The sequence below is a fragment of the Nanorana parkeri genome, unplaced genomic scaffold (genome assembly GCF_000935625.1).
Source record: "Nanorana parkeri isolate BGI_ZX_2015 unplaced genomic scaffold, ASM93562v1 scaffold6, whole genome shotgun sequence".
Lineage (NCBI taxonomy): Eukaryota > Metazoa > Chordata > Amphibia > Anura > Dicroglossidae > Nanorana > Nanorana parkeri.
Genome location: NW_017306274.1, coordinates 4,526,956 through 4,539,647, shown reverse-complemented (window position 1 = coordinate 4,539,647; position 12,692 = coordinate 4,526,956). Strand labels below are relative to the sequence as shown.

The following is a 12,692-nucleotide window of genomic DNA, read 5'->3' as shown; positions in this document are numbered from 1 at the left end:
AAAAAAAAAAAAAAAAAAAAAAAAAAAAAAAAAAAAGGACAGTGTGCAGTAAACATTACACACTTCAGCAGGCTCATTATTTGTTTTAGTATTTGTGAGAACTCATACTAAATTTGTTAAACACAATATTAAACCAAACAAATCAGAGCTGGTGATCACAGTTTATACATTTATTAAGATGGCATGGTTCGGCTACCCCACATAGGATGAGATTTAGTGTACACCAGTTAGAAGCAGTCATACAATTCATCTCTAGCACCACCAGAGTCACCCCAAGAGTGATGTCATACGGCGATGGCGGGACACAAAGCACCCTTGTACCTCAGCTCTGCTGTGTTCTAATCAATGGGGAACAATCTCTTCATACAAGCTCAAGGGAGCGGCGTCCACAACAGGAGGATGATCCCTTAGCATTCTGTGTTTCGCTGATGAAGCACTGACGTGGCGAGGCTTTCCGTATAACAGTCATCATACAAATGTCCTTTTTTGAAGCAATCCAGTGCTCTGCCCCTCCCTAGCCACTCATACGCCTCAATTCCCCTACTATCCAACTACTACGCCTCTAATCAGTTCAGCCAATGGGAGCAGAAAAATGTCCAGTACTGCCAGGTATGAAGGAACATGTGACAGTACTAGTGCTTGGCGATTGGCCCAGCACTATCACATGGGGGTGGGAGATGTCCTCAACCCCTGTGTAAGCGCCAAGTAATGCACAGGGCTTTCTTATTTTTACTCCCAGCAGCTGAACAGAGGGGCAGGGGAGTGATGGAAAGGACTGCATATGCTGCCAGGAGGGGGGAATTAAAGCAAAATGACTTTGCCTTGTATGAGCAATGCACAAGTTGCTTCAGGTATATGGGAGTACAGGATTGGGGGAATTGGCAGCACATTGGCCAAGAACCAAGCAGCCTCTGGTGTCTTTGAAGCAGTTTCTGGTTGTCTCAACTCCCCTCCTACCTTACCATAGCACATTAGATAAGCAGGGTGTGACACATGGGCTCAAAGTGAGGACTATAAACCACAGACTCTACCCTTGCCATATGCAGAGTGCACCCAAGGGATAGATTGCTTGCACACCAAAGCCACTTCCTGCTTGCCAAGGCCAAAGACGGCATCAATCCAATTGGCTCTGAACCACCGCTATGCTGCTGCAGCTATGTATTGATGATTACCTAAATACCAGACACAGGTCACCTGTCAAAATGGAAAGCTGCTGGTATTTTAGGAAAAGCTGCCGTCTGTGACCTCAGCCAAAAAGTCACAGCTTAGGGCTCTCTCACCCTAACCTCAGAAAAACATTGAGCGTCCCAACATTTACTCAATAGGGAGGGGGTTATCTATTGTGTCGGCAGCCTGCAAACCCAGGACTACAGCCTGCTATGGGGAAAAACACAAGCTCCCAAAATAACAGTAGTTGAAGCCATGAGAGATCGCTTCTCCGCGATATTCCTGAATGGCGGTGGAACTTATTCCTCACCATTAGCCAGGGTCCTGCATCCTTAGAGAACTGAGGCGAGTGTTTTTCACTCACCTCATAGTTCTAACCGACCTGTGACAATGAGACTGTCACAGGTCGGCTCAGTAGATAGGGAGGTGAGTGAACACATACCGTCGTTCGCTCACTTCTCGATCCTGTCACAACTCTCTGCCGTGACAGGGGAGGGGCTGGATTCCCCCCTCCCCGCTCTGATCCGCCAGCGCTGACTGGCGGAACGGATGGGGGAGGGGGCAGGTACAGCTGGCTCTGCTTCTAGATAGGCAGAGCCAGCTGTCACTCACACAGCTTGGCGGATCCCGGTACAATTGTCAGGATCCGCTTCAGCATCTCAGTATACCGCGAGCAGCAGCTCGCGGTATACTGAGCCTAGGGCGACGGGAGGACGCTAGTTTGTGCCCTCCCGTTACCCTAAGGAGAACTATGGGGAAAAGACTTAACCCTCAAGCTCAAGGGAGCGGCGTCCACAACAGGAGGATGATCCCTTAGCATTCTGTGTTTCGCTGATGAAGCACTGACGTGGCGAGGCTTTCCGTATAACAGTCATCATACAAATGTCCTTTTTTGAAGCAATCCAGTGCTCTGCCCCTCCCTAGCCACTCATACGCCTCAATTCCCCTACTATCCAACTACTACGCCTCTAATCAGTTCAGCCAATGGGAGCAGAAAAATGTCCAGTACTGCCAGGTATGAAGGAACATGTGACAGTACTAGTGCTTGGCGATTGGCCCAGCACTATCACATGGGGGTGGGAGATGTCCTCAACCCCTGTGTAAGCGCCAAGTAATGCACAGGGCTTTCTTATTTTTACTCCCAGCAGCTGAACAGAGGGGCAGGGGAGTGATGGAAAGGACTGCATATGCTGCCAGGAGGGGGGAATTAAAGCAAAATGACTTTGCCTTGTATGAGCAATGCACAAGTTGCTTCAGGTATATGGGAGTACAGGATTGGGGGAATTGGCAGCACATTGGCCAAGAACCAAGCAGCCTCTGGTGTCTTTGAAGCAGTTTCTGGTTGTCTCAACTCCCCTCCTACCTTACCATAGCACATTAGATAAGCAGGGTGTGACACATGGGCTCAAAGTGAGGACTATAAACCACAGACTCTACCCTTGCCATATGCAGAGTGCACCCAAGGGATAGATTGCTTGCACACCAAAGCCACTTCCTGCTTGCCAAGGCCAAAGACGGCATCAATCCAATTGGCTCTGAACCACCGCTATGCTGCTGCAGCTATGTATTGATGATTACCTAAATACCAGACACAGGTCACCTGTCAAAATGGAAAGCTGCTGGTATTTTAGGAAAAGCTGCCGTCTGTGACCTCAGCCAAAAAGTCACAGCTTAGGGCTCTCTCACCCTAACCTCAGAAAAACATTGAGCGTCCCAACATTTACTCAATAGGGAGGGGGTTATCTATTGTGTCGGCAGCCTGCAAACCCAGGACTACAGCCTGCTATGGGGAAAAACACAAGCTCCCAAAATAACAGTAGTTGAAGCCATGAGAGATCGCTTATCAGCGATATTCCTGAATGGCGGTGGAACTTATTCCTCACCATTAGCCAGGGTCCTGCATCCTTAGAGAACTGAGGCGAGTGTTTTTCACTCACCTCATAGTTCTAACCGACCTGTGACAATGAGACTGTCACAGGTCGGCTCAGTAGATAGGGAGGTGAGTGAACACATACCGTCGTTCGCTCACTTCTCGATCCTGTCACAACTCTCTGCCGTGACAGGGGAGGGGCTGGATTCCCCCCTCCCCGCTCTGATCCGCCAGCGCTGACTGGCGGAACGGATGGGGGAGGGGGCAGGTACAGCTGGCTCTGCTTCTAGATAGGCAGAGCCAGCTGTCACTCACACAGCTTGGCGGATCCCGGTACAATTGTCAGGATCCGCTTCAGCATCTCAGTATACCGCGAGCAGCAGCTCGCGGTATACTGAGCCTAGGGCGACGGGAGGACGCTAGTTTGTGCCCTCCCGTTACCCTAAGGAGAACTATGGGGAAAAGACTTAACCCCATAGTTCTCCTTTAACTGGTGCATCCACAATAAGCAACTCTTGACCATTCCTCAGCCTCACAAAAGCTCTACTTCAACTGTTAGCTCTGCAGTACTGTCAGATACAAGGGCAATTCACCCCATGTGGTAGGACCCCAGAGCTGCTGAAAACAGCAATTTTTGTTCAGACCCATCAGACAATTAGTAATGCATCATCTTACTGGACCAGAATGCAATTTGCAGCAGCAAGAGGTTTATTATTGAAATATGGAGTGCTGCGCCACAAGCTATCTGGTAGCCATCATGGACATGACACTATAGAATCCTGGCAAACCGGCAAAATATTAAAATACATTTTTATGGACAGTTGTACCTACCAATGCATGGTTCTGTTCAGCTAGTCTTGAGATTCAAACACCTCTTGCCACAGGCTAGCAATTCTTCTTTGCACCTCCCAGGGCCAACTGCCTGCTTTTTGGACAGAGTTCATCGTGGCAATTCATTGTCCAGTTTGCAGGCTGGGAGGTGAAGAGAAGGACACAGAGCTGAAGGAACACAGGGTTGTCCAGCGCCTGGCTGTGCAGAGTGGCACAGGTATGTGTATCACAAGACTGGCCAGAACAGAATTACAAATCATTTTACCAATAAAACAGTTCACATACAAGTTCATTTTATTCACTGCAGGACACATCAGACCCCTCAGCATAATACACTGCCCACAGATTGAGAGAGACTATAGCCTATAGCTGCAGACCGTGTTAAAGCCTAATGGAACTTTTACTTTAAAAATCAGTTATACATTTCAGGTGCATCAAAACCATAAATGTATCCCAAAGCTTCGTTTGTTATCTTTAGAAAGCATCCACATCCCAGGTAGAAAAGCCTGTCCGCTGCATATCGATTCCTCGGAGGAAGCAGTGGCTTCTCTACAGAGGTCTGACACTCATGCTCCCTGTTGATTGGAGAGCTCTTTTCCTATCACGACATGGGTGTTTTACCTTTGGAGAGAGACCACTGCTTCCAAACAAAGCAAGCAACCTTCTGTACATCACACCACCAGGGAACATGCTTCTGACTCAGCATGGGGGTGTTTGACCTCTGGAGAGAGACCACTGCTACCACACAAGAGAAAACTTCCTTCTATACAGCATGCCACCAGCAAAAGGCTTCCGATTCCAGCATGGAGGTGTTTTACCTGTAGAGCGCACTGCTTCCTCACACGAGCAAACTTCCTTCTATACAGCATGCCACCAGGGAAAAGGCTTCTGACCCAGCATGGGGGTGTTTGAGCTCTGGGGAGAGACCACTGCTTCAACACAGAACAAGCATCCTTCTACACAGCATGCCACCAGGCAATGGGCTTTTCTGCTCAGACTGTGGCTGCCTTTTAAAAAAATCTTTAACATTTGTATTCACCTGAAATGTATTAAGTAATTTAAAGTGAAGGTTCAATTGCAATTTAAGCTGTTGGGTCCAGGTTCTGGTCTAAAATGGTGTGCTCCACACAGGTTTACCATGAAGAATGCCTTATTGCACTAGATTACTGGCACCCTGAAATCCCCCCTCCCCCCCCCAAATAAAAACACATTAAAAAAAGAACCCTCTTGTTTACATTCTGTAGTTCCCTATGCACAGATTGGATACACACAGGAAAGAACATTGAAGTTCATTAAAAAGTATCAATCCATTTTCCTTTTTGTCACAAGCAACACACACATTAGTCTCTGTATTAAGCAGTAATGGCAGCGAATGTATCTGTTTATTGAATGAGATTAAACACAATTTGAAACAGAAATGATCAATAAAGAGAGAAGAAAAACCCAAAAAGTTCCCCATTTCTGCAGATTACCAATTTTCACCAAGACTGATGTGTGCTCGTGTGACATGAACAGTATTGTGGGGTAGGTAGCAGAGCAGCATTTTAGATTTATATATAAAGTTCAGGCCTGCTCAGGAGTTGGGGGACGCCTATGGAAGGTCAAACCCCTTAAGACAATTCATCCCATCACATTGCTAGGAGATTCTGCCTCTTGACGAACGAGCGGCTGGCTTTAGCATAGGCTTTTTAAAGACCAGTCCACCCAAAGCCTGTACACTGATAGGCCTGTCTGTCTACCTCAAACCAAAATATATACAATAAAAGATGTATACGGCTAGGCCTGAACACCTCAAACCGATATACCCAATAAAGCTGTATGCTGATAGGCCTGTCTACCGCAAGCCAATATACCCATTAAAAGATGTATGGGCCTGTCCACCTCAAGCTGATATACCTAATAAAAAAGGTGCATGCCAATAGGCCTGTCCACCTCAAACCGATATACCCAATAAAGATGTATGCAGCTAGGCCTGAACACATCAAACCGATATACCCAATAAAGATGTATGCAGCTAGGCCTGAACACCTCAAACCGATATACCCAATAAAGATGTATGTGGTTAGGCCTGAACACCTCAGACCGATATACCCAATAAAGATGTATGCAGCTAGGCCTGAACACATCAAACCGATATACCCAATAAAGATGTATGCAGCTAGGCCTGAACACCTCAAACCGATATACCCAATAAAGCTGTATGCTGATAGGCCTGTCTACCGCAAGCCAATATACCCATTAAAAGATGTATGGGCCTGTCCACCTCAAGCTGATATACCTAATAAAAAAGGTGCATGCCAATAGGCCTGTCCACCTCAAACCGATATACCCAATAAAGATGTATGCAGCTAGGCCTGAACACATCAAACCGATATACCCAATAAAGATGTATGCAGCTAGGCCTGAACACATCAAACCGATATACCCAATAAAGATGTATGCAGCTAGGCCTGAACACCTCAAACCGATATACCCAATAAAGATGTATGTGGTTAGGCCTGAACACCTCAGACCGATATACCCAATAAAGATGTATGCAGCTAGGCCTGAACACATCAAACCGATATACCCAATAAAGATGTATGCAGCTAGGCCTGAACACCTCAAACCGATATACCCAATAAAGATGTATGTGGTTAGGCCTGAACACCTCAAACCAGTATACCCAATAAAGATGTATGCAGCTAGGCCTGAACACCTCAGACCGATATACCCAATAAAGATGTACGCGGCTAGGCCTGAACACCTCAAACCGATATACCCAATAAAGATGTATGTGGTTAGGCCTGAACACCTCAAAGCAGTATACCCAATAAAGATGTATGCAGCTAGGCCTGAACACCTCAAACCGATATACCCAATAAAGATGTATGCAGCTAGGCCTGTCCACCTCAAACCAGTATACCCAGTAAAGATGTATGAAGCTAGGCCTGAACACCTCAAACCGATATACCCAATAAAGATTTAGGCGGCTAGGCCTGAACACCTCACACCAACATACCCAATAAAGATGTATGCAGCTAGGCCTGAACACCTCAAACCGATATACCCATTAAAAAGGTGCATGCCAATCGGCCTGTCCACCTCAAACCAAAATAACCAATTTTAAAAAAGGTATATGCTGATAGGCCTAACTAGTGATTTCTTGTAGTATTTTAAGACTCTAGCAATAAGATTTCCCTGTGATTCTACAAATCTGTGCACGCTGTTTTTCTGTAGTAGGTTTTAACAAAGTAATTTAAAATAAAATAAATTCCAACATAAAAAGAGGCCCTGTAGTAGAGGCCAGATTGGCTGAACCACCTGTAGAGGTAAGAGGCCACTAGGCCAGTGGGCTATATGCGAGTTTTGGGTGGTCTGGCGGGATAATAAGTCCAAGGACAGACTGTAAAGCCATTTTAGTATGAAAGGCTGATATGGGCAAAGAGTATGTCACATGCCTCCATGTCAGCCAACCATGTGATGGTCACATCCAAAATCACGTGTCTCCATCGCAAAAGCCACGCCCCATGCTGCTGAACCACCCAACCGCACAATACGTACTCTGCAAATCTACCCCTTTAAGACCAGCTTTAAAACCAGAACACTTGCAATCTTCCCCTCCAAAAGTGCTAGATGTGGAGTTACCGAAAACAATATTTACAATTTTAATATTCTAACTATTTACACACAAAAGGCATTTTTAAAACAAGTTATACTACAGATCTGTTAAATGTAGTGTATAGTTTATCAAAACGTAGTTAGTTCTCCGTACACTGAAAATTCCCAGTCAAATTCAGCAAGCCAAAAAAAAAAAACCATCAACAGGTACATCCAATAAAGTAAGGGGGGGTATTACAACTACCCCGCTGCCAGAAAAGCTCCGATGAGACAAGCTGAAGGCATAAGCATGCATGCAATTCCCAGAGTGGCCCCCCCAAAAAAGGCCACCCCCAACCAGGGAGACCGCTTCCTGCAAAGACTCCGCCTCCTCTCCAAGTATCTGATGCGCAGCTGCTCCTGTCACTCAGGATCGGATTGGGGGGAATTAAAAACCGTAAAGAGTTAAAATCCTAATCTGTGTAGGAAATCCGACGAGGATAAAATCAAAACGCTTGATCTGGAGAAGGAGGGCAGTCCTCCCAATCTTCTTCCCGTGCAGTCAGCCCCATCAATATGGTGTCATTGCAGTCCACCCGTTTCCCAGTCCTGATCCGTATGCAGCCAGGCATTAGGTTTGTAGTGCGTTTTCCTCTTTGCTGAACGGCATGACAGATCCCGGCTTCACCCAGGATAAACCGGAGACGTGAAGGGTCTTATTCTCTTCCGATTTCTTCTAGAAGCAAGAGAAGGGCAGATGGATGAGCGGACAGATTACAAAAATCAATTGAGGGGGGAACGTATAATGACTTTTCTCTCTTGGACACAGCTTGATGGTAATAAAGCAACGTAGGCGACAGTATAACCCTACATTGCCTAATCATCATGAAGCTGTGTCCCTGAATGGACTGAGAAAACATGTGTATATGATGTAAATTAATGTGTGTAGGAAGGATTGCATGCACATTCCCAAATATGTAGTCCAGTTTACATTATAAAAAAAAATATAACACTTTTATGCAGGCTTTGATTCAGATTCCTGCTTTGCAGCAATACACACATAATGGTTGTGCTTCACTGCTCCATCTCACAATGCAAATCTATGAGTTAGCCATCTTACTAACCATGCACTCCCCCTGTGGCCGATTGTGTTCATCGGTATACAAAAAGAACACATCCCACCCACCATTAGACATTGTGCTCCCTGCCGATCCCCACTAACCGATCTTGAGTTGCCCTATGATGCAGGCACAAACAGATGTCTTAGTTCACATACATTAGTGAAGCCTCCCTCAACCAGGGTGCTGTAGCACACTGAAGTGCCCCCTGGCCTCCTCAGGGGTGCCTCAAAATTTTGTGGTAGTGGTCCTGATGTAAACAAAAAAATGGGGGTTTCCTGATATGAAGGGGGCTACTGATGCAAGGGGTGAGGAACGTGAAGGGGTGAGGAACGTGAAGGGGTGAGGAACATTATTTGAAGGGGCCCTTCGATGTGAAAGGTGAAACCTACTTTTTTTGTGTGGGGTCCCCCTTAAAAATCTATTACCTTTAAGACTGGGATGCCTTGAGATTTTGCATACTAAAGGGTGCTGCAAACACAGTGCCCAAACAGTTACCAGCCTTGCCGTGCCCCAGTCCCAAATTCAGTTCCCACAAAGGACACATCTATATGGTGTGTGCCATAGCCATGTTTGCAAAGATTCCATTGCCAGCGTTCTGGTTTTCTTCCACAACCCAAAAGCACAGTTCCAAGTTAACTTGCAACTGTCCAATCTGGTCCTAGAGTGTGAATATGCTAGTATATGTGGGCAGGGACATTACATCGAGTTCACACAAAGCTAGAATAATGCAAAAAAAACAAAATGCCCCATATGTGAGAAACAGAAGTTTGAACTGGCTAAGCCCTCAATGATCAAAGCTCATGAACAGGAAACAGGTTATGTGTTGTGAGCTTGCTTTATTTTAAGGGGAATGTTAAAAAAAAGGGAGGTTTTACGAGTACCTGGAAGACTCAGCCTATAAATGCTGCAAATTGTTGGTTTAAGTCAACACCGAGATGCATACAAGGCCGCCCTACATCTGCCAGGATCTGAAACAGACTTCCCTTAAAAGGCAAATAGGAACAGCTGGAATAGAAGTCCCCACAGCTCAGTGATGCTCAATTACTCCACACAAATAAAAAACACACACAAAAACACTTTAACAAAACTTCATTCAAATCACCGATCTGTCACCCTGTATGTATAAAAGGGAGAGAAGAGACAAGTATTCCAAACAACTTTCATGGACAAATTAGGTGCATACTTTTTGTGCTAGCATTTTTTCTCTGGCTTCATCATGTACTGCTGGATTCCAAGGGGAAAACCTAGATGGAAAAATATAAAAATATTTTTATTTATTCGTATTTATGATTTATAACATTATTATTAATAAAACATTAATATATCAATATATAATTAATAATAAAGCAACCAGCCAAATAACAGCCCATAAAAAGCAGCTCAGCGAAGCTGCCCCCCCCCCTATAATCGGCACAAATAAAAACTGGTGTGTTTTTGTGCTACGTTTGTGCCACCAAAATTAACATTTGTACGGTTTTTATTTTTAAGATAATAGCAACTTTTTTTTTAAAGATGAGGACATCACTCAGCCCCCCTACAACAGCCAAAAGACATAACTGGGACGGTCAGTTAGTGCCATGTTTGTGTATTTTAAATGTCCATTCTATCTCCTTTCCGAGTTATTAACTATTAGAGGTCACCAAAGGTCACCCAAGCCCCCCTACAATAGCCAAAAGACATGAAACTTGTTGGTTGGTTAGTGCCACAAAAATTAACATTAGGTCTGCTTTTATTTTTGCTATTAAGATGATGACATCACCCAGCCCCCTACAACAGCCAAAAGACATAACTGGGACGGTCAGTTAGTGCCATGTTTGTGCTGGTTGGTGCAGTTTAAATCTCCATTCCATCTCATTTTTTCGAGTTATTAACTATTTATTCAGCCTCACCAAAGGTCACCCACCCAGAAAATGCAACCATCACGCATTCAAAAAAAAGTTAAAGCATTTGTTCTGGGTGCACATCAAGTGGAGAACAGAAACAATGTACCCGACATGTTCATATATCAACAAAGCCTTGAATATTACCATGTTAATACTGACATGGGACAGCGTTTTTTCTTTGTGAAAGTCACCGAAATAGTGATATGAAACGGATAAAACCCTCAGGTTTTGGGGTCTTTTTGCAGCCAGTGTGCCCACTTATTTTCTGTTACAGAGACAACAGCAAGGGAGAGGAAATCTTCCCTTATACAGCTGTAACTTAAGCAGGTGTTTGCATTGGAAGATTTCCCCTCACCTCCTGCTCTGGTGACGTATATCCGTCACTTTCTGTCCCAGTGACAATAGTCATGGCTCATCAGAACAACTAGAGTGACTCTACCAAGTGGGGACCCAAACAGCAAATATACTTTCCTTTCCCCAGCTTCCTCCCACAGTGCCTAGGCAAGGGCAATGTCATCCTTTCGGTAAGATAATGAAGAATGTGGAGTAGCCCAAACTTTGGGAGCAGACCACAACCCTGCACTGTGCAAAATGACCGAATAGCTTAGGTGGGTCCTCATTACATAGATTTGGTAGAGCTAATGTTGCACACTTATTGTCCAATCAACTTTAGATCTACTGCGATAGTATGGCCATGTGTCATGTGTAACGGGAGCCTAAAGCTGGCCATACACCTATAGATTATCTGCAGATTTTCTACGGCCAGATGGAAAAAGTGCAACAGATTCCTCCATCTACGCTAAACTGTGTGGAGGGAGGAATCTCCCACTGGGTCAAGCTTCAGTATCTTGCTAGTCGGCCCCGCTGGCTGTTATACCCATTTCAAATCTGACCATACGATCTCAGTATAACCAACTGTAGATTTACTAAAAACAATAGCGCCTACCTGATCTATCCAATCAAACAGGCCTTTGCACCGTGTAGTTTATGGTAGAACTAGAGGACTTTGTACAATCAGATTGTAATGTGTGCTACGCTTTAGTTCAGAGCCGATTCCAGGTCATCACACATCAGATCAAGGCCACGGCTACTCACGTTATTGCATAGGGGTCTTCTATCTTCGGCTGATTGAAGAGGTGGCTGTTGCATAGTTTAACACTGTCTACCACTTTACTCTTAAAGAGCTGAACATCCTTGTCATATCTAGAACACAAACAGAAAGCAGACTTCATATCCAGAGCAGAGATTACTGATATAAAAGATGTTCAACATGGACAAAAGTAAATACGATAAACGAGATTGACAAGAGAAGATACAAAAGTCCAACTGAATGTCAAGCCTGCTTCAGACATGACTTGGAATGTACATGTGTTAACCACTTAACCACGATAAGGACCTCGTTTTAATTTGAATGTCATTTTTCCTTGTATGCGCAGCTCAACTAGAATCCTCAACATCCAGAAGTTAAAGCAGAACTCCACTTTGGATTTTTTTTGTTCCATCTTTGCGCCATAGAGTCCCGACTCCACATTTTTTTTCCAGCTCCATGTTCTGTATGCAAAACACCTTTGTCTACTCTCCTCCTGCCACAGCTTTGTGGGAACTTCCAACCATGCACAGATGCTTCAGTCGCAACCAGCTGTCTTTTTAACAACCCCCCCCCCCTATAGTTCTCACTATTACAGGTGTGTATTGGCCAAAACAGCCCAGCACTTGAGGAATGCACACTGGCCAGGCCCGCAAATGGTTGAGCCAAAGAGTGCTAAGGCATGTAGTTCACCAAATCATCTCCGCTCCCCTGCCAACTGCCACACTGTAGGAAGGAGAAGATGGGAATGGAGCAGGTACCCGACCAGTCCAGTGCAAAAAAGGAAATTTAGCTAGAAATAGATGAGGAAATAGAGACCGTACTCTGGTAGGGGAGGGGACACAATTACCATGATGACTGGAGTTCTGCTTTAAAGAAAAACTCCAGGTAAAAATGTTACCGTAAATCTCCAGGTAAATGGTTAGATATATTCATGAATATGAATTATGTAGACAAATAGAGGGGTTCATATCCTCAAGGGGGGAGGGGCGTTTGGAGAGACCGCAAAATAAACCCAAAGGTTTTGACGCTTCTACATTTTTTCTTATTAGTTTGATTAAAGGTCTATGTTTTTCTGAATATGTCGGAACAAATTCACTTCACATAGTTCATACCCCGACTACATTCAGAACTGCATAAAACTATTCCTCTGC

The 12,692-nt window shown here is 44.8% G+C and overlaps 1 protein-coding gene across 1 annotated transcript in view; it reads right to left on the bottom strand.

Moving 5' to 3' along the window:
• Positions 1–7,426: 7,426 nt before the first annotated feature.
• AKTIP (AKT interacting protein) overlaps positions 7,427–12,692 on the bottom strand; it is a 22,247-nt gene continuing 16,981 nt past the window's right edge. The window contains exons 8-10 of the mRNA XM_018553044.1: positions 11,547–11,655; positions 9,752–9,812; positions 7,427–8,183 (exon numbers count right to left, since the gene is read on the bottom strand). Coding sequence (XP_018408546.1) covers positions 8,079–8,183; positions 9,752–9,812; positions 11,547–11,655 — 275 coding nt within the window. The 3' untranslated portion in view covers positions 7,427–8,078. The remainder of the gene's footprint in view (positions 8,184–9,751; positions 9,813–11,546; positions 11,656–12,692) is intronic.